The sequence below is a fragment of the Chelonoidis abingdonii genome, chromosome 23 (genome assembly GCF_003597395.2).
Source record: "Chelonoidis abingdonii isolate Lonesome George chromosome 23, CheloAbing_2.0, whole genome shotgun sequence".
Lineage (NCBI taxonomy): Eukaryota > Metazoa > Chordata > Testudines > Testudinidae > Chelonoidis > Chelonoidis abingdonii.
This window is the reverse complement of record NC_133791.1, coordinates 9,857,916-9,875,948: the sequence shown is the minus strand read 5'-3', so window position 1 is coordinate 9,875,948 and position 18,033 is coordinate 9,857,916. Positions and strand designations below refer to the sequence as shown.

At 42.6% G+C, this 18,033-nt stretch overlaps 1 protein-coding gene across 1 annotated transcript in view; it reads left to right on the top strand.

Annotated features, from left to right (window-relative positions):
- LOC142045757 (arginine-glutamic acid dipeptide repeats protein-like) overlaps positions 1–18,033 on the top strand; it is a 256,334-nt gene that overhangs the window by 200,368 nt on the left and 37,933 nt on the right. Inside the window, exon 10 of the mRNA XM_075060204.1 lies at positions 11,464–11,562. Within this exon, the coding sequence (XP_074916305.1) occupies positions 11,464–11,562 (99 nt within the window). The remainder of the gene's footprint in view (positions 1–11,463; positions 11,563–18,033) is intronic.

Genomic DNA, 18,033 nt, shown 5'->3' with positions numbered 1-18,033 from the left:
GATTACTAGTTTTCCTTTTGGATGGTTCTTCATCAGCAGTTATTCTCAGAGTTCAAATAAGGTAGCATAACACCCCAGGGGCAATCACTGTCTGCCTGGGCACGCTGTTAAAACTAAGGCTCAGTTTTGTCACTTTGAATCTTCATTCATTCTTATCCTTGCTCTTGAAAAAACATTTATGTGCTGCTGGATTTATTTGTAAGATAATTTTCGCAAATTCAGCTAAACTGTTTAACAACTAGTTTAAAAGGCCTGTTTACAGCCCTAAAGTGTGGCCCAACTTTTAAATTACTTTGTAAATATTTTTAGTATATATAAAATGTGTGAAAATCTGTTGCAAGAACCTTCCCTAGCACTATTCAGCTTGCCCAGTGACAACAATTATTTGGTATGTCCAGGGCCGGCTCCAGGCCCCAGCGCACCAAGCACGTGCTTGGGGCAGCATGCTGCAGGGGGTGCTTTGCTGGTTGCCGGGAGGGCGACAGGCGGCTCCGGTGGACCTTCTGCAGGCGTGCCTGTGGAGGGTCGCTGGTCCCGTGGCTCCAATGGAGCTTCTGCAGGCACGCCTGCGGGAGGTCCACTGGAGCCGCGGGACAGCGGACCCTCCGCAGGGATGCCTGTGACAGGTCCACCAGAGCTGTGGGACCGGCGAGCGGCAATGCGCCCCCCGCGGCGTGCCGCTGTGCTTGGGGCGGCGAAATGGCTAGAGCCAGCCCTGGGTATGTCAGACCAAAGAACCATAAAACCTCTCTACAGTATCACTTCCCCCTGCTGTTCTGCCTTTGCAATTAACTTAAGTTTCTAGGGTTGTGCTTGTTCCTGATGAATGGTTGTCCCAGTTGTAGTGCATAGGAAATAGTGTATAACCAGGGCATCCATTGCATCATCTGTATCGCTAACATTTAGATTATTATGGTGATTGGAGCTATGTAGAAACGTTAAATAAATAAGAAATGGGGACAGAAGTGGTGAGACCTCTGCCAAAGAGTGGGAGAGGGAGATTATATTTTCAAGCTTCTACAAGTACCAGAAACTAGAGATTTAAGGAAATAGACCTGGTTCAGTTTTCCTTTGAGCTTCTTGGGAAGCGATGTGTGTGGTCACCTGTTGAGCATTTTTCTATACATCTTGAATTCTGTTGGCCTGTCAAGCAGCTCATAAGTACCTTATAAATTAGGACATACCAGCTAGAAAGACAGGCATGTTGAACATAACATAAGAACGGCCGTACCGGTTCAGACCAAAGGTCCATCTAGCCCAGTGTCCTGTCTACCGACAGTGGCCAGTGCCAGGTGCCCCAGAGGGAGTGGATCCTAACAGGCAATGATCAAGTGGTCTCTCTTCTGCTGTCCATCTCCACCCTCTGACAAACAGAGGCTAGGGACACCATTCCTTACCCATCTCTATACATGGTTCATCCAGTAGGTGGGGACAAAGAGCCACACCATGTTAATGTGCCACCATGAATTTATCCAGTTCTCTTTTGAATGCTGTTATAGTTCTAGCCTTCACATCCTCCTCAGGCAAGCAGTTCCACAAGTTGAGTGTGTGCTGCGTGAAGAAAAACTTCCTTGTATTTGTTTTAAACCTGCTTCCTATGTTGGCAAAACAAGACTCTTCATGTGCAGTCTTTTTATATTGGGAGGGTTTGGTGCTGGGTTGGTTTATAAGGTGCGGTTGTTCTCAGGCATTAGAGGGAGTCCCATGTAGTGGTATTGGTGTCTGCATTAGAGAAGGCAGTCTGTTATCCAGGCCAGGCTTTCTGGTGTGTTTGCAGCAGATGGGGAAGAGTTAAGATTTCAAGGAGGGGAAGAGAGCCTTGGCATTAAGGAACATGGTATCCTTGGGCACAATTCTTAGTTCAGTGCCAGATACAGTTAGTGAAAACACACTTCAGCACCTGTGAATAAAGCACCGTGAATAAAGCTGCAAATTTAAAATGCATATTTCATTGTTGTATCGTATAAAGTATATTCACCATTGTGTGTGTTCTGCGTGTTTGTGGTGGAGAAAAATTCCATTTTACTGCAGCATATTGACAGATGACTGGTATTTTATGGGGATGATATTTCCAGATACAACTCCTGAAGAGATGCTGCATCAAACTGGAATGTTTCAGTCATGTGACCGGGGGAAGCCGTCTGAATTGGGTTTAGCATTAAATTAGGCCCTTAGAATAGAAGAGGCGTCACCAAAAGGCTTTGCCTCACAGTGTAACAGTGTTTCTCTTGTTGTCTCTTTCATTGCTCCTTATCTTCTGTTTCTTCTGTCTTCTTGACCATTGCCGTCTTAAACACGTGGCAGTTTTTCAGGGATAACCCTGAGTCTTGACCATTGTCCACTGTGGCAAAAGATATCCAGACTCATACAAACATTTATTTTTCATCCAAGGCCAACAGCCCGATTTAGCAGCCTAGTGGCCCCTTCATCACTCAACACCACATCTCTGAATTCTAATGCTTTTAAAGGACCTTTTGATCAAAGAAACTAGCAACACACTATTATTGAAACAAGGCATAGATTCTTCTGTAATCCCTCATGCACCCTCCATCCACACAAGGAGAATGATGCTTGTCTGAGGCTGTCTGCGCTACAAGCGCTACGGTGGCACTGCTGCAGCTACACCACTGCAGTGCTGTAGGATAGACGTTTGCTACAGCAACAGAAGGGGATTGTTCATCGCTGTAGTAAATCCACCCGAGGGCAGAAAGTAGCTAGGTTGATGGAAGAATTCTTCTGTTGACCTAGCCGTGTCCACACCAGGGTTTAGGTCTGCTTACTTATGTCTTTTAGGGATGTGCATCTTTCACACCCCTGAGTGATGTAGCTTAGGGTATGGCTACATTTGAAATTTCAAAGCGCTGCCATGGCAGCGCTTTGAAGTGTGAGTGTGGTTGGAGCAGCAGCGCTGGGAGAGAGATCTCCCAGCGTTGCACGTAAACCACCTTCTCTGCGGGTGTAGCGTGCAGCGCTGGGAGCCATGCCCCCAGCGCTGCCGCCCATTACACTGAGGCTTTACAGCACTGCATCTTGCAGCGCTCAGGGGGGTGTTTTTTCACACCCCTGAGTGCAAAAGTTGCAGCGCTGTAAAGTGCCAGTGTAGCCATACCCTAAATTGACCTAAGTTTTAGGTGTAGACCAAGCCCGATAGAGAAATGTGGAACTGGGGCTGAAATAGGGACTTTATGTAGAATGTTTTCTGTACTCTAATAGGAAAAAAAAATCTTGTTCCCTGGGAGGAACATAGTGAAAGATGTAAAAAGTACATTGGATTGGAGGCGATGGTAATACTTAGCATATACCGTACTTCATGTTTTCAGATTGGTTTATTAATATTAATCAAGGCCTAAAACACCACTGTGAAGTAGCAGGGGTGGTATTTACTTACTGCCAAATATAGATAGGCCAATCTTCACTTTACAGATGTGAAAACTGAGGCACAGAAGAGTGATGGCACTTGCCCAAGGCCACCAAATGAGTCAGTAGAAGAGCAGACACGTGAACTCAGGAATTCCTGGATTCCAGTACTATTCTTTTACCACTAGAAAACGCTGCCTCCCTTCAGCGATGGACATAGTTCGTGTTGTTTGAAAAATCACTGCTACTTTTATTTGACTGTTCTGGGTAGATTTCAAGTTAGTTTTGCAATATTGTTCCACATTATACTAGCAATATTCCCCCCCCCCCCCAAACCCCAAAACAAAACAAAAAACAAACCAAACAGCTCTGAAATCTAATGATGGTTTTAATGGACTCCACTTATTTAACATTGTAGTATGAATGCAGCCTAACTCAGATAGGCTTTTCGACAGGGATCATAATGACTGTAATTGCAAAAGGATGCCTTGCTGAAGTAGGAGCTGCCAGATGTAATGCCATTCTGATCTAAAAAGGTCACAGTAAAAGGGACATTTAAATTAAGTTATAAATTACAATTGAAGAACAATATTTTGATGTGTGAGACCAGAGATGTCAGAGCGGTGAAATCTAATTCATGGATTCATTACAGAACAGAGGTGCCTGACAGCTGAGCCATGCCAAAAGGAAAATTTATTTGCAATATCACGCAGACAGAAAATGGCAGCTCAGATGAGAAGCTGGAATAGAAACTTGAAACCTTGTGGTAATGTGCAGAGTTTATGCTAATAAGTCTTGCCTGAGATCCAGAGATGTTTAATGACTGTTGTAATATAAATGAGATGCTTGGACGTGTGCTCATTTGGAATTTTTCTTTAAATTAAAACCCAGTGCTTTTCTATAGAGAAGATAACTTCTGCATTATAAAGTGTGTGTACATTCTTGTCTGTTCCCTTCGTTGTATACTGTGTGTAAGCATAAGATTGCTGAGGTCTCAGAATTATTTAGGCAGCAGGATTTGTGCTCAAAACAATTATTCTTTACATGACAGCTGTGGGTAAGGGGACGTGGGGAAAGTAATTTAGTGTTTCTAGCAATACCTTGAAAAGTGCAACCAGAAGTTAAACTGTAGGCAGTCATCATTAGCTATTATTTATATATTCAAGTAGCTTGCCAATAAAGTGCTTATATATATATTAAATTACTGAAAGTAATAAGCAGAGAATGATCCATCAGTCGGACTGAGGAAAGTGGATTTCACTCTGGCAATTATATAAAAATATATTTTTCTTTCTGGTTAATAATCTTGCTCCCAGCTCTAATCAAGGCATTTTCTCCATTAGACGGCCGATTTTCTCAGGAGGGTGACAGAATGGTATCCGTGGTCATGTTTGTGTCTGATTGACCTGACTTTTCTCGCTTCCCCCAGGGGCACCAGGAGGGGGTGGGCTCGGGCCCAAACCCAAGCCTTGCCCTAACCTGGTGTAATGGCTCAACCCTTGCTTGCTGGGATGTATGTGATGGAGGAACATCCAGATCAAATTTGAGTAATTTGCAGTCTGGTATACTAGGTTGCAACACCGCTCAAACGTGGGGCGGCCAGGCCGGAACGTGGGCCCCCTCCTTAGCAAAATTCTTATTGCACCCCTGTCTCCCCCACTTTCATGTTGTGGGTCTTGAGATTGTCATTGGTATGGCAGCTTGGTGCAAAGTTAATTCTGATCCTCTACCCTAGAGTATTCTGGACTAGTAAGTTGGTCTGTTAACTATTCTATGCTTTTACAACTGGGATGGCTGCCTGTTAGCACAGCCCATTGCTTCTGGTCTTTTCTGGTTATTCTTCAGTCGCTAATTGAGTTGTTTGTAAAGAGAGAAGGAAAATTTGCTGAATTCCTTCAGGCCAGAGATAGATTCCGTCCATGAGTCACGAGGAGGTTTGGGCAGAACACAGCAGGGGGTGGGAGGGAACCCTTGCCATTTTTATCACTACAATTTTTTTAAAGAGAAAAGGCCATGCTTAGTTTTGTAACATGCGCGGAAACCAGGTACAGACTGTCTGTAGCAACAAATAACTAGCCCTTGCTACTTTGTCATGCCTATTCCCAGTGCTGGAGTGCAGGCAAGAAAGAAAATCAATGTGTGCCCCAATAGAAAAGACAAAAATGTTGTTTTCAGGCTTCTAAGTGGGTATTGCATGCTCTGGAAAGCTTAGGAAACAAAAGTGATAAAAACTGTTAAGTCAGCAGTGCTGTTTGACTGGTAGGGTTTAGGCACAGCAGGTCTGGCGTTCTAGTCATATTGCTTGACTTGTGGCTTAAGAAAGATGGACTCAGATCGTTGTTTCACTTGCATGGAAGCAGAGTCGTGGGAGCTGTCATTGATGTGGGCAACAGAGGCAGATTTACAAGCCAGAGCTCTCTTGTACACTGGGATTTCTTCCTGTAGAAGTGCATTTAAAAGCAGTGTTTTCTATTAAGCAATCTCAGGTAATGCATCTCCCTGACTTATAACAATGCGAAAGCAGTATTGATGTGTTGTTTGTAGCTTGCAGAGATGAGGCATCTGTTGAAGGGAGGTGATGTTGGAGTTTGAGGCATTGTTTTCTGTAGTAATTCTGTGAATACATGCACCATTGTCTGTTGCAGTTGTGGTGAAGAGCATTTTGCTTTAACCTTACCATATGTGCCATAGAGCAAGCTGAAAATAAACCATGGGAAAATTCAGCCTAGAATTTCCTTTCTTTATTTCCATGATGTACCCAAAGGCTTTTTTAATCAGAGCACTCTTCTCCATACTGTAACTTATGCTGGTGGTAACACTTCCATCATACAACTAATTAGAGAGAGATTTCCAAATACCGTTTTAAAAATTAATTCTATGTGACATACCAGAAGTCTTTGACCAGCAGTGACCTTTTATTTTTACAGGCAACTTAAAACTCTTAACAGAATAGTAATAGTTATATCTCAAATGTCCCACTAGCTAGGCAAAGAGGAGCAAATAACTAAGCAGAGTTCATTTTTCCAAGAGAAGTTTAAAACTTTTACCCTTCAGTTTTGAAACTTGTGGGGTCAGATCCTCAGCTGATGATTTCGAAGGAGTTACGCTGTTTTACACCAACTGCGGTCCATGACGTAGGAATGTCCTCTTATCCTGACTGCTGGGAGCAATCAGAGCAGTTCAGGAGGTTTTGTAAAATAATTTCCAAGTCACCCTCAAACAAGTGTTAAGTCTCAATTTAGATGTTGCAGCATGAGAAAGAAAAATGATATTCTTAGTAATGTGCCTTTGTTTTGGAGGTAATTGGTTTACTGTTGTCCTTGGGAATACCTCTCTTCTCCTTCTAGTACATTTCTTTAAAAGACACAAAGCAGGCTCCTGGTCAGTCTTCATGTTCCAAAATCCAATATTTCAAAATGTGTTATCTAAATCCATATTTAGGTATCTAAATAAAGCCCAGATAGTGGATCCATTTTGCACACTGCTTAGCATTAACTCACCTGAGTAATCCTATTGACATTAGTGTGACCATGTGAGCAAATGTTCACTATCGCTTTATGAGTTAGGGTTCACAATCTGGTCCGGAATGGCTAGATTTTCAGAGATGCCAAGTACTCACCGACTTCAGTGGTAGCTGCCAGTGCTCAGCGTTTCCAGAACTCAGGCTGCTTGTTTAGGTGTTGAGATATGGCTGTAGATGCTTAATTTTAGATAATCCATTTTGAAAAATGTAGCTGACTTGTGTAACTCAACAGCTCAGGTATAAAAACCAAAGTTAACAATGGACTAGCAGCCAAAATAAGCTAGCCAAGATATTGTGACTTTTTTTTTGTAAACTGGCTGCTGTTCATGTGCTGCAATTTTTTCTCCTTTACTAAAACAGACTGGTTGTTGGTGTGCTTGTGCCACTATTGGATTGATCTTTCTAGACTGTCACTTCATTCTGTGGGTTCTATGACCTGAAAACTGAGACAACACCTGGGAAGGTTTCTCACTCACGTGTGTTATCTAAAATTTACCTTTTCATGAAGATGACATAGAAGTGACATAAAGAACATAAGAACAGCCATACTGGGTCAGACAAAAGGTCCATCCAGCCCAGTATCCTGTCTGCCAACAGTGGCCAATGCTAGGTGCCCCAGAGGGAGTGAACCTAACAGGCAGTGATCAAGTGATCTCTCTCCTGCCATCCATCTCCACCCTCTGACAAACAGGCTAGGGACACCATTCCTTACCCATCCTGGCTAATAGCCATTAATGGACTCAACCTCCATGAATTTATCTAGTTCTCTTTTAAACCCTCTTATAGTCCTAGCCTTCACAACCTCCTCAGGCAAGGAGTCCCACAGGTTGACTGTGCGCTGCGTGAAGAACTTCAAAAACTTACCCAATAGACCATAATGGCTCAGGTGAAACGGGTACTGTTTATCCTTTATGATTCGACATCCTTCTGTGGTGCAGTTTAAAAAGCAAACTTGTTTTTTAAAAGAGCAATACACACACACACCCAAAAACTATTTAAAACTTGGAAGGCTGGACCAGTTTGACAAAAGCCTGCAAATCAAAGTGAAGACTGGTGTTTTGTCCCCAAATCCCACAGATGTGCTTTCTTTTCACAGCTGCATGAGCCGTATATCAAGTTTCAACCTTTGATTTCAGTTTCCCAGCTGTTGCTGACTTTTGCCACAGCCTTAATAGGTTTTAAACATTCTGCTTTGTAAATTGAAAACTTACCAAAGTTCTGGACCCATGCTGGCTCTTTTATGTCAGGTTTTTCTATTCAGTCAATATCTAGATGCGACAATGTCCCAGGTCAGTGAGGATACATGTAAGGGTGGAATACTTAGCTATAAATGCCAGCTTAGTAGCAGGAAATGCCATTTGAACACCTTGAGTTTATTCCTTCTGTAACTTCAGTGCCCAAGAGCTGTTATAAAGAACATAACTATTGTGGGAGCTATTCAGATCTGGCTTTCAGTGAAAGTTAGCTCATATGTTGACCTGAGTGTTATGGGTTAGTTGTTATGGTTCACCACTGATCGCATCCAACCAGAAGATTCCTGGTGGTAACATTCCTATTATAAGTATGTTAACATACTCACGCCCTTCCTTGAGGACCCAGTAATAGGAGGTGAAGGACCAGCCTCACTCCTGGCATGCACAATAACACGATGGAGCTGGCTTACCCAGTAGTTAGGAACGTTGAGTAGTTCTTCTATACTGCACAAGCTGAACCGAAAACGTGATAGAAGATAGAATGATAGGTAGATAAAAAGAATATAGGAGGACAAAGAAAAGAAAGCACTAAAGACTAAAAAAGCTCCCTATGATATCCTTACAAGGTATTTTATAGGATCCTGACACTATGTAATTTGGGCCCAACGTACTATATTCAAATCTTATTTCTGTATCCTAAGAAATTTATGGATACCCTTATCCTGTACGTTAGTGGATTATGAGACTCTATATATTAATAAGGATTATCTCACTCCAAATACTGCCAACCTGGGCTCTCTTGGTGACTTCCAGGTTTATGGTATACCCTGCGGTTACCAACAGGTTGTAGACTCCGGATAAACCTGATCAGTGTTGTGAATAGTTCCTCCCTTTGGTTCCTCAAAGTTCAAGGCCCATTCCTGTCTGTGCCAAAGGTTGCCAACTTTTATGCTGAATTACTCTTAACGGATTACACTTTTAGCTATTTAGTGGATTTTACTGGATACAGGCCGGTAGGCTTGTTGCATTTCAGCAAAACTTATTCTATGTATAATTATTAGGAAACACATATCATATGCCTCAACACATCCTAAATTCAAAGGAATTAATACTGATAAAAATATAAGAATAAAATGGATTAATTCAGAAAGAGAAACACATTATTTGATATGGCTGGGTAAATTAGTAGGATATAATAGCTAGCAAAATAATCCTATGGACTACAAATATTACAGTCCCACTGAAGAGTGCATATTTTTGCCTCTTCGGTAGGTTGATGGGGGTGGGGGGGTTTCCACCTCTCACCCCACCCACCTAATTATTTGACACATTATTCCTCATTAGGGATCACTTTTAAAATACCTGGGGAAATTCTTTATATGTTTCATATCTGTGGATTGAGTGGGAGAGAGATGAATAGCTGAGGTAACCTCAGGAGCTGTACCGTGCCACTGTTGGCTTTCCATGTGTGTGGTTTTGGGGTTTTTCTTTTTCTTTTGGACACTGAACTCTTTGCCTCAAAATCAATGGCACAGTCTGACCTAGGAAAACTCAGGTTTTACCCTGTAAAATCACAGTTCAGTTATAACTCAGGCTGATGCTGTCAAAGGAGCTACCACTTCAGGACTGTTTGGTAAGCTATATAATTGTGCTTTGGTCTCACTCTAGAACATAGCGTCCTCAAGAGAGGCATTGTCACAGTTAATACCAGGTTGGCTTCTTTCTGTTGGCAGTCTTGGGACTGAAGTAATTGTAGAGAGGTCATCTCTGAAAGATGATTGGACATGGGTGGAGTGGTACAGGGATGCTTGGGGAAAGGGCAATGGCGTTGAGAATATGGGGTGGAAATGGAGAGGCCTTTGCTTGCGGGATATGTTGGGTGATGAGAGTTCAGAGAGCTGATGCCCTCTGCTGCTATAAAAATAAACCTGAAAGCTTCTGTAGTTAGTTCCTGCTAGTAACTGTGTGATTAAATAACCTTTTTTTCCCCCCTTCTCCTTTGGCTGCTAGTTTTGGTGTGTCTATTACTGCTAATCCAGCTACTTTTGCAAGAGAGCTAATGCTTGCATCTGTAAGGGCTAGTCTACACTGAAAACTTGCAGCAGCATAGCTACATCTCTGGGATGGGTGTGACAAATCCACACATGAGAGATTTAGCTATGCCAGCCTAATCCCTGATGTAGGGAGCACTGGGTCCATGAAAGAGTTCCTCTGTCAACCTAGCTGCCACTCTTGCGGAGGTTGGTTATCTATGCAGATGAGAGGAGAACTGCTGTCAGTGTAGGTAGTGCTACAGCAGTGCTGTGCTGCTGTGGTGTTTCAAGTATAGATAAGCCCCTAGCTACCATTTCTCAGGGAGGTGGATTAGCTACAGCGGTGGGAGAATCCCTCCCCACTGTAGTGTGTCCTCACTGAAATGCTACAGCGGCACAGCTGCTGTAGTGTATTAAGGGTAGACATACCTGTAGTCTCCACACATCACTTCCCTCTCTTCTGTAGGATTGGAGATAATTGGTTTACTGTTGTCCTTGGGAATACCTCTGTTTTCCTTTTGGTACATTTTTCCCCAAAGACATATAACAGGCTCCTGATTAGTCTCCATGTTCCCAAATCTAACTTCACTTGCATATAGCACGTTATATATTTGTGTCAACTTCCAAATACAGTCCCTGTTGAGGGTTGAGTATCAGAGCTTTATCCCTTAATCTCTCTGAAAGTGGGCATTTTTTCAACGTTCTTTTGTTATAACTTTTGTTTCTACCAACCATCTGCCTTAGCCAGCTGTATTTATTGATAGTGGAACGTAGCCCCAGTACACAGCAGGGTCATGCATTGTTGAGAGAGCACTGTCAGATTAATGATCCCAAGTTCCTTATATGTATTCCTGCAGTTGTCTCCATGAGGTGTTATTTTGCTTCTCCATATTTTACCTTGTTCTCATCTGTGCAATAAAAATGAGCACAATTTTTTGAAGGAATAAACTTCACACTCTCTCTGTCCTCAAAGCACTTGTTACCTCCAAAATATGAGCTGTACCATTTGATTAGGTAATATGAATAAGATATTACTGCATAAGATACAACCCCTTTGAAGAAAGGTTGTTTTGCTGCCTTCTTCTTTTCCTTGGAATGTTTTATGTTAGAAGTATTAAAAATGCTAAAGGGAAAATTTACAAGAGACTTCAGAAAGTAGAAGGCAAGACTGGCTATTTTAATGTTTTCTATCCTCCTAAAGAAAACTGAGATTATCCTCCAGGTTCTGCAAATTTCTCTTATTTATTTCTACTGTAGATACAGTAAGTGCAACAAGCCCTATTCTTATCCCCGCCCCTTACTATTGGTCCAACTCTACTTCTGTTTGTTGATATAATTTTGCGTTTTTATTATTCAGCTACATGAAAGTAACTATGATGCTGGAAAAGCCCTGCAGCGCTTGGTGAAGAAGCCTGTGCCCAAACTGATTGAGAAGTGTTGGACTGAAGATGAAGTGGTAAGGAGTGATTTATTCTCTTCTGCCATGCAGTTCCAGTTACTTACCGCTTTCTTCTGCTCAGAGTTCTTGTTTAAGGGGGTGGGATAGTAACCTGTTGCATGGAGTAAAGTTTTCTCCTCTTTTCCAAATGTGTATCAGTGGCTAGAGCCTCATTAGTCCAAGGAAAAATAATTTCCCAGAAGTATGCCTTTTGAAAGGGTACATGAGAGGATTCTGTGGAGGAGATGAGCAACACTAGAGCCCTCAGGCTGTTGGTCCTGCTGCTAACCAGTATCTTCCTCCGTCTGGTTGGGCTCCTTGCTTAGCAGTTCCAGTAGGAGGAAGCACAAAGAGGGCCCAAGGTGTTTGGTTTCATTTTCACTGGTTTTGCCTGCCTCTCTCAGAAGGCTGGAGTGTCAGAGAGTGAGAATCCCAGTCTTCAATTAATGGGACTCATGCATGCTCAGTGGTCAAGAATGTTCCAACTGAGTAGGATTTATTAAAGGATTGGGGCCACCACCTTCACATGAATTGCCAAAATAAGATGTCACAGGTGTTGCTGTCTGGAAAGTCAGCATCCCATGAACTGGAAAGGGATTGTCTGGAAGCTGGTGTGTCTGTGCCTTTTACATCTGTTGGAAAGCTCAAGGACATCTCCCAGTCCCCAAATTGGATTGAATACCCAGAGTATCCAATTCCCAGACTAACATGAGGGTCGGATAGCTCCGCTGCAGTGCAGAACTCCTTCATGAGCTGCCTGGGATTCCTCCGAGCTGTGGGCTTCGGGTCAGGACTTTAACGTCATTTAGTTGGCATATTTTCTGTGTCTATGGTACTTTGTGGCCACCATGTTGATTGTGGGACTATCACATAGGTTACTGGCGGGTCTTACACTAGATTTTGTGTTTGGGATGAGATGGAATTGCAGGTGGGGGCATAAAATTATGCTCCTGTCATGAACCCGTCTTTATCTCCCACAACTTGAGATTGAGGTTTGTGATCTGTACTAGCTGCCTGTGGGTTTTGGGTGGAGTTTAAGGTGTTGATACTGACCTATAATTGCACCTGACTGCCTAGTGGAGAGACAGCCTATCTTCCTGAGCCATATTGGCTCAAGTTGAGATCAAGAAAGCCCTTGATAGAGCCTCTTTGGTATAAAAGAGAGGGAGCTGCTATCAAGATAATGGCCCTTGATCTCGCACCCTTATTTGGTCAAAAATAGCCTAAATTTGTTGGCATCAGGGCATGATGCGAGGCCTGTCTTTGCACGGAATTTTTCAAGAGGGGGATGCTGTTTGATAGGTCATTAGGGAATCTGGGATGCTTCTCTTCATATTTCCATTGCTGTAAAATTGTTACTGCCATTAAGAGATTGCTACTGGGTTTTGGTTTTATATTTGATTGTGTTTTCAAGGACCCTACATCTTGGGATAGATGCCTTTTTGTGTTGGTTGTAAATGAAAATAAATTAGAATTAAAATGTCAGGTTTTAAAATTGGCTAACTCCTTATATAGAATTGAGAGTTCAGCTGTTGTGTAATAAACAGTTGTTTAAATTCAGCATTCCCTTGCAGTGCTTGGACTGCAAACACTACAGAATTGCAACCCCTTGCAGTTTGCCAAACTTTGCTGCATAATGCTAGTGCAAGATACTCTTGACTATGACAAAAGTGAAACTCACTGATCTTTTTTCATCATCCAAGTTGAGAGAGATGCTGAGATTATACAATGTAAACAAGGTAAAATAGATCAGATCAGTAACATTTTTTCTTTAATCAGTGGTGATGTTAAAGACACGTCTGAGGAAAAGCGTGGTTTTAAAATGTGATTGCTAATATGACCATGGCCCTTTAACAAACTGGACAGGTATGATGGGCTTCCTTTGGAAGAGGTAAATGCTACATTTTTCTAGCTAAGAATTAAACTGCATCATTCATTAAAACAGGAAGTTCAGTTTTGATATTTTATAATTGTAAAACATATTTATCTTCAAACAACTGAAGATTTGGTTGCAGTTTCTAAGGCACACAACTTCTAATATGTTATATTAGTGTCATTGAGATAAATATCCATGATTATTACTAAACATGTAAATAAAGAAAAATCTGAGTCTGATACACAAAGTGAGAGATAGCATAGCTGAAATGGATTTGAGCCAGAAAAACCTGTTTTTGTGGTGAACATTTACACTTGTTAATTTGTTAAATGGAGTAAATTGTTTTTTAAAAAAATCTTGCAGTGGGTAGTATGTAGTCTTGTTAATCGAATTACTAATTAACCTGGCACCAATGTCATAAAAGAGACCAGATTAATTATTACGGGTGAAATTTTCATAGTCTCTTAACATTTTTGAATTATTCAGACAATGGCTGGAGAGAGATTTTTAAGCTCCAGTTGCTCTGAAAGTCTTGCAGAGAGTTATTTCAGTGAATTATGTGCACACTTGCTCTCTCTCCATGTAAACCTTTTTGCCAGAGGTAGGTTAGGTCTAGGCTAGATAAATCTGAGATTAAAGCAGGCGTATTCTGAAATCAAACAAAAGCCCTTTGTGGTAAAAGGAATGCCTGAAGCCATGAGGTGAAAGAAGATCATGGGCAATCAAAGGAGGGAAGGAAGTAGAGAACAAGGAGTAAAAAGATTAGAACACAGATTCCTATTAAGGTGTGAGATGATCTTGTCATAACATGGCATTTTTTTTTTTAAAGTGGCCATGTAAATACGTCTGAAGTTCTGCTCCCCTGTTTTCTGCATTTGTACTGTCCTGCTCTTCCCACACACACATGTTCCATAGAATGATTAGCTGTGTGCTGCGTTCCTATTTAGAAAAAGATCTCTTTCCCTCCCTCTTCCACTCCCCCTGTTGGTGTTCTCCCCGTGAACTGCAGTATGTTGCAAGTGCCATTGTTGCTGCAGCTTAGGGTTTCGTTCAGCAGTCAGTGTTAAATGATGGGAGAGTGGAGCCTTGCAAATAAGAAAAACGGCAAGGTTTATTGAAAAGAGAAACACTACTCCAAAACAATGAACAGTATGAATACAGAATAATGATCATTAAATCTATAAATCACTGTCCGTCTCAGCAAATTTTATCATATTTGTTTCTTGTTCTATTCCATCCAAGTTTCCAGAAACATTTGGCCGGGATCCAACCTTGGCAGAGACAGAGATCAAACTGTTCTTTTATTTATAGAGAGTTAAGCTCCACCTTCCCAGCTTCAGTGAGTGTTTGTCTCTGGTGGACTGCTTGCAGAAAGCTCCAGATTAAAGCATCTGCGCCAGATCCTTGGGCACTTTGTATGAGAAGAAGGAAACCCCGTGCTACCCTTGGTTTTGCTAGAGTAGGGAAGGGTTCATTCCCACAGAATGTAGATCGGACGTAAAACCGATCAGGGACCTTTTTTCAGTGAAACGTTTTTTGTTGGAAAATGTCACTTAATCAAAACAGAAACTTTTCATGGAAATGTATAGGTTTCAATGAAAATGTTGTTGGGAAGGTTTCTCGAGTGCAGGAAGTCCCAGCCTAGGATAGCCAGTAGGCCTGAGCTGGGATGTGGAGACCTGGGGTCAAGTCCCTGCTCTGCCTGATCCAGGGCAGGGACTTGATCCTGCATCTCCCACAGCACAGGTCATTGCCCAACCCACTGGGCTATTGGCAGTTCCATTTTTCATGAACTATTTTGAAAGGTCTCATTTTTGTTGCAGAGCAGAACGAAAACAAATTTTAGAACCTCAAACTCCCTTGCAAAACGAATTGTTGTTTTCCGGCCACCTCTTGTCAGATCCTTCACAAGTACATGGCAGTGAACTTCTCTCTATGCCCACCGGGGCAACGAAGGAAACCAGAATAGAAATGTAATCAAAATGTCCCAGGAGCTAGAATGTACTCAGTACAAACCTGCAGTCTTTATTCCTCCCTGAAGCAAAACTCACACTGAAGTCAGTGGGAGTTTTGCTTGAGTAAGGGTTGTGGGGTTGAATTAAGTCCATTTCTGTCACGCTGGTTGGCGTAAGCAGTTGATCTTGTTATCAGCATGAACCTCATAGGATGAGTAGTACAGCTTCCCATAGCACATGGTAACACTTCCCATGTTAGTGATGCTGTCTGAATAACACATCTTTGTGTTGGAGCTAACTTTTAGCTCTTCTGTGGGCAGTTCCTCGTCCAGAGTTTCAGCCTGCCTCATTAAATGACAGCTTTTTGTAGTCAGTGACTGAATTACCAGTAAGAGCTGATTACTGCGATTATAATTGATTAAAATAAAGGGTGGAAGTTGTGTTATTTTTACTGCAGATGATGTGGTTACAGAGGTTTAGATCAAATTAAATGGAGGATAAAATTGACCAGTGATTGAATTAAGTGGAAGGCTCTGTAAATAGGAAGATAAAGGTTTTCTTGTTTACCGTCTTGTTTCTAAAACTATGGCTATTTTTAATTCTCTCTTTCCAACATGTAAATTAATAGTCATGCTGTCAAAACCACAGTTTTCCATTCTGCCCTATAAAAGTGACTGAATAAAGTATTTTACTGTTACATCTGTCAGAAGCCTTAACAGCAGCTGTTTCCTGTTTATAAGTGTAGATGCTACACCTGGCAACATAAATCTCCGGCAGTGGCTTTAGTTGCATGCTCCTGAAAACAGGGAGCCAAAATACAGTGGCTCCAAGTAGAATTCGCTCTAGGAAGTGTTCAGGAATAAACAATGCTAATTTTGCTGGGTTGGGACTAGAGTGGGGCCAGAACCTTTAACTCAAATCCTAGTGAATTTAAAAGAAAAATTAATGAAGAGAGTGGAGGGAAAAGGCAGTTTCAACTCCCCTCAGACAACCCCTCTCATGGTCACTGAGTCCAGATCAGACTGAAAACCCAGACTGGAGGCGCGTTTTACAGTTTGGATGCTGTGGAAATTTTTCACAAGAACTGATCTCATGATTTCCACCATCTTGGACCAAAATCTGTTGAGAGCAGCTCTTTTGATTTCACTGCCAGTCTGAACTCAAACCTATGCCTGATCCAGTTCCCGGCACCACTTTGTTTTCACATTTCTAGTTCAAACCAAAAAGTTTCAAGTAGTTACTGTCTGCAAAGGAGATGGTGTTTATTTTTGACTTCATTTATTGAACCAGAGATATGGCATTTGAGTCAGTTGTGTCCTGTATATTGGGATGGGTGTGGAGTGTAGTCAGTAAATGCTGGCCATTTTTTGGGTAAGCATCTTTAACAGATTTGCATTTAGATTCCTAGCCTTTATTTTGAGTGTGCTGTCTTCCTTTGACAGGAGCCACCAAAATCCACAGGGCTTAAAGAGAGAAATAAAAATCAGACTAAAAGAACTGCTAATTTATTAGGTTTTTAATTAAACATGATGAACACATTTTAAATAACACAAAGGCCCCAGGCCAAGCTGCATCTTATCGAAACAGATTAAGTCACTCGTCCACACTCATATAGTTATTAATTCTGTTTGTTTATGCATGCTAGCTAAAGGCAGAGTTCTTCGAGTGATTGCTCATATCCATTCCAGTAGGTGTACGCGCCGCGCGTGCACGTTCGTCGGAAGACTTTTACCCTAGCAACTCCAGCGGGCCAGCAGGTCGCCCCCTAGAGTGGCGCCGCCATAGCAGGTAATATATACCCCTGCCGCCCCGCCATCCTCATTCACTCTTACGCGTCGGTCATGGGAATGTGGACAAAGCATACGTGTTTCAGTCTAGTTTCTCTTTGTTAATTGTTTTGTTCTGGTCTAGTTTAATTTTAGTCCTTAGTTTAGTATGTGTAGATATCATATAGTATATGGTAGCTGGTTGGCTAGCTCTTTCGGCCCGCACTTTGGCATCCTTTCGCCGGGTTAAAACCGTCCGGTCCTGTAGAACCAATGCACCAGCGATCCACGACCTGTAAGTGCCGAGGGATCGCATATTCGCATGCGCAATTTGCAAGGCTCAGACTGAGACAAGAAGGAGGAGACCCGTCCAAGACGCGCCTTATGAAGGGCCTTAATCTCGTGTCGACTGGCCGTTTGGATCAGAACGTACCATTGTCGCTCGAAGACGCAGGACTCGACTTCTCCGGCACGGTTCAGGTAAGAGACTGTTCTCCTCCTCACCCAGTAAGCTGCATCGAAAAGGCATCGCACGACCCACGGTTGGACGTGCCAGGATGTCGACTCGGCCTGGCAGTCCGCGAGTCGATCCTCTCCCCCAAGATCTGGGTACTGATGGTTCCTCCACTTCAAGCCCGGACCCTCACTTTGGCCAGGACTCATGTCTAACGGACTGTGCGCCCACCCGATCCACCGCGGCGGGTTGCAGTCTAAAGCAAGCCACGGATAGCGACAACTCAGAACTTCTCGCTCGGCACCGTCCGATCGGAGCGATCCGATCGAGGGAATTCGCAGGACGCGCTCGCAGTCCGGCCTGTCTCCACATGGTACTCCAGTCGTACTTCCGCGGGCAGATGCCCTCGTCCGGTCCGATACCTCTGTCAGTTGCAGC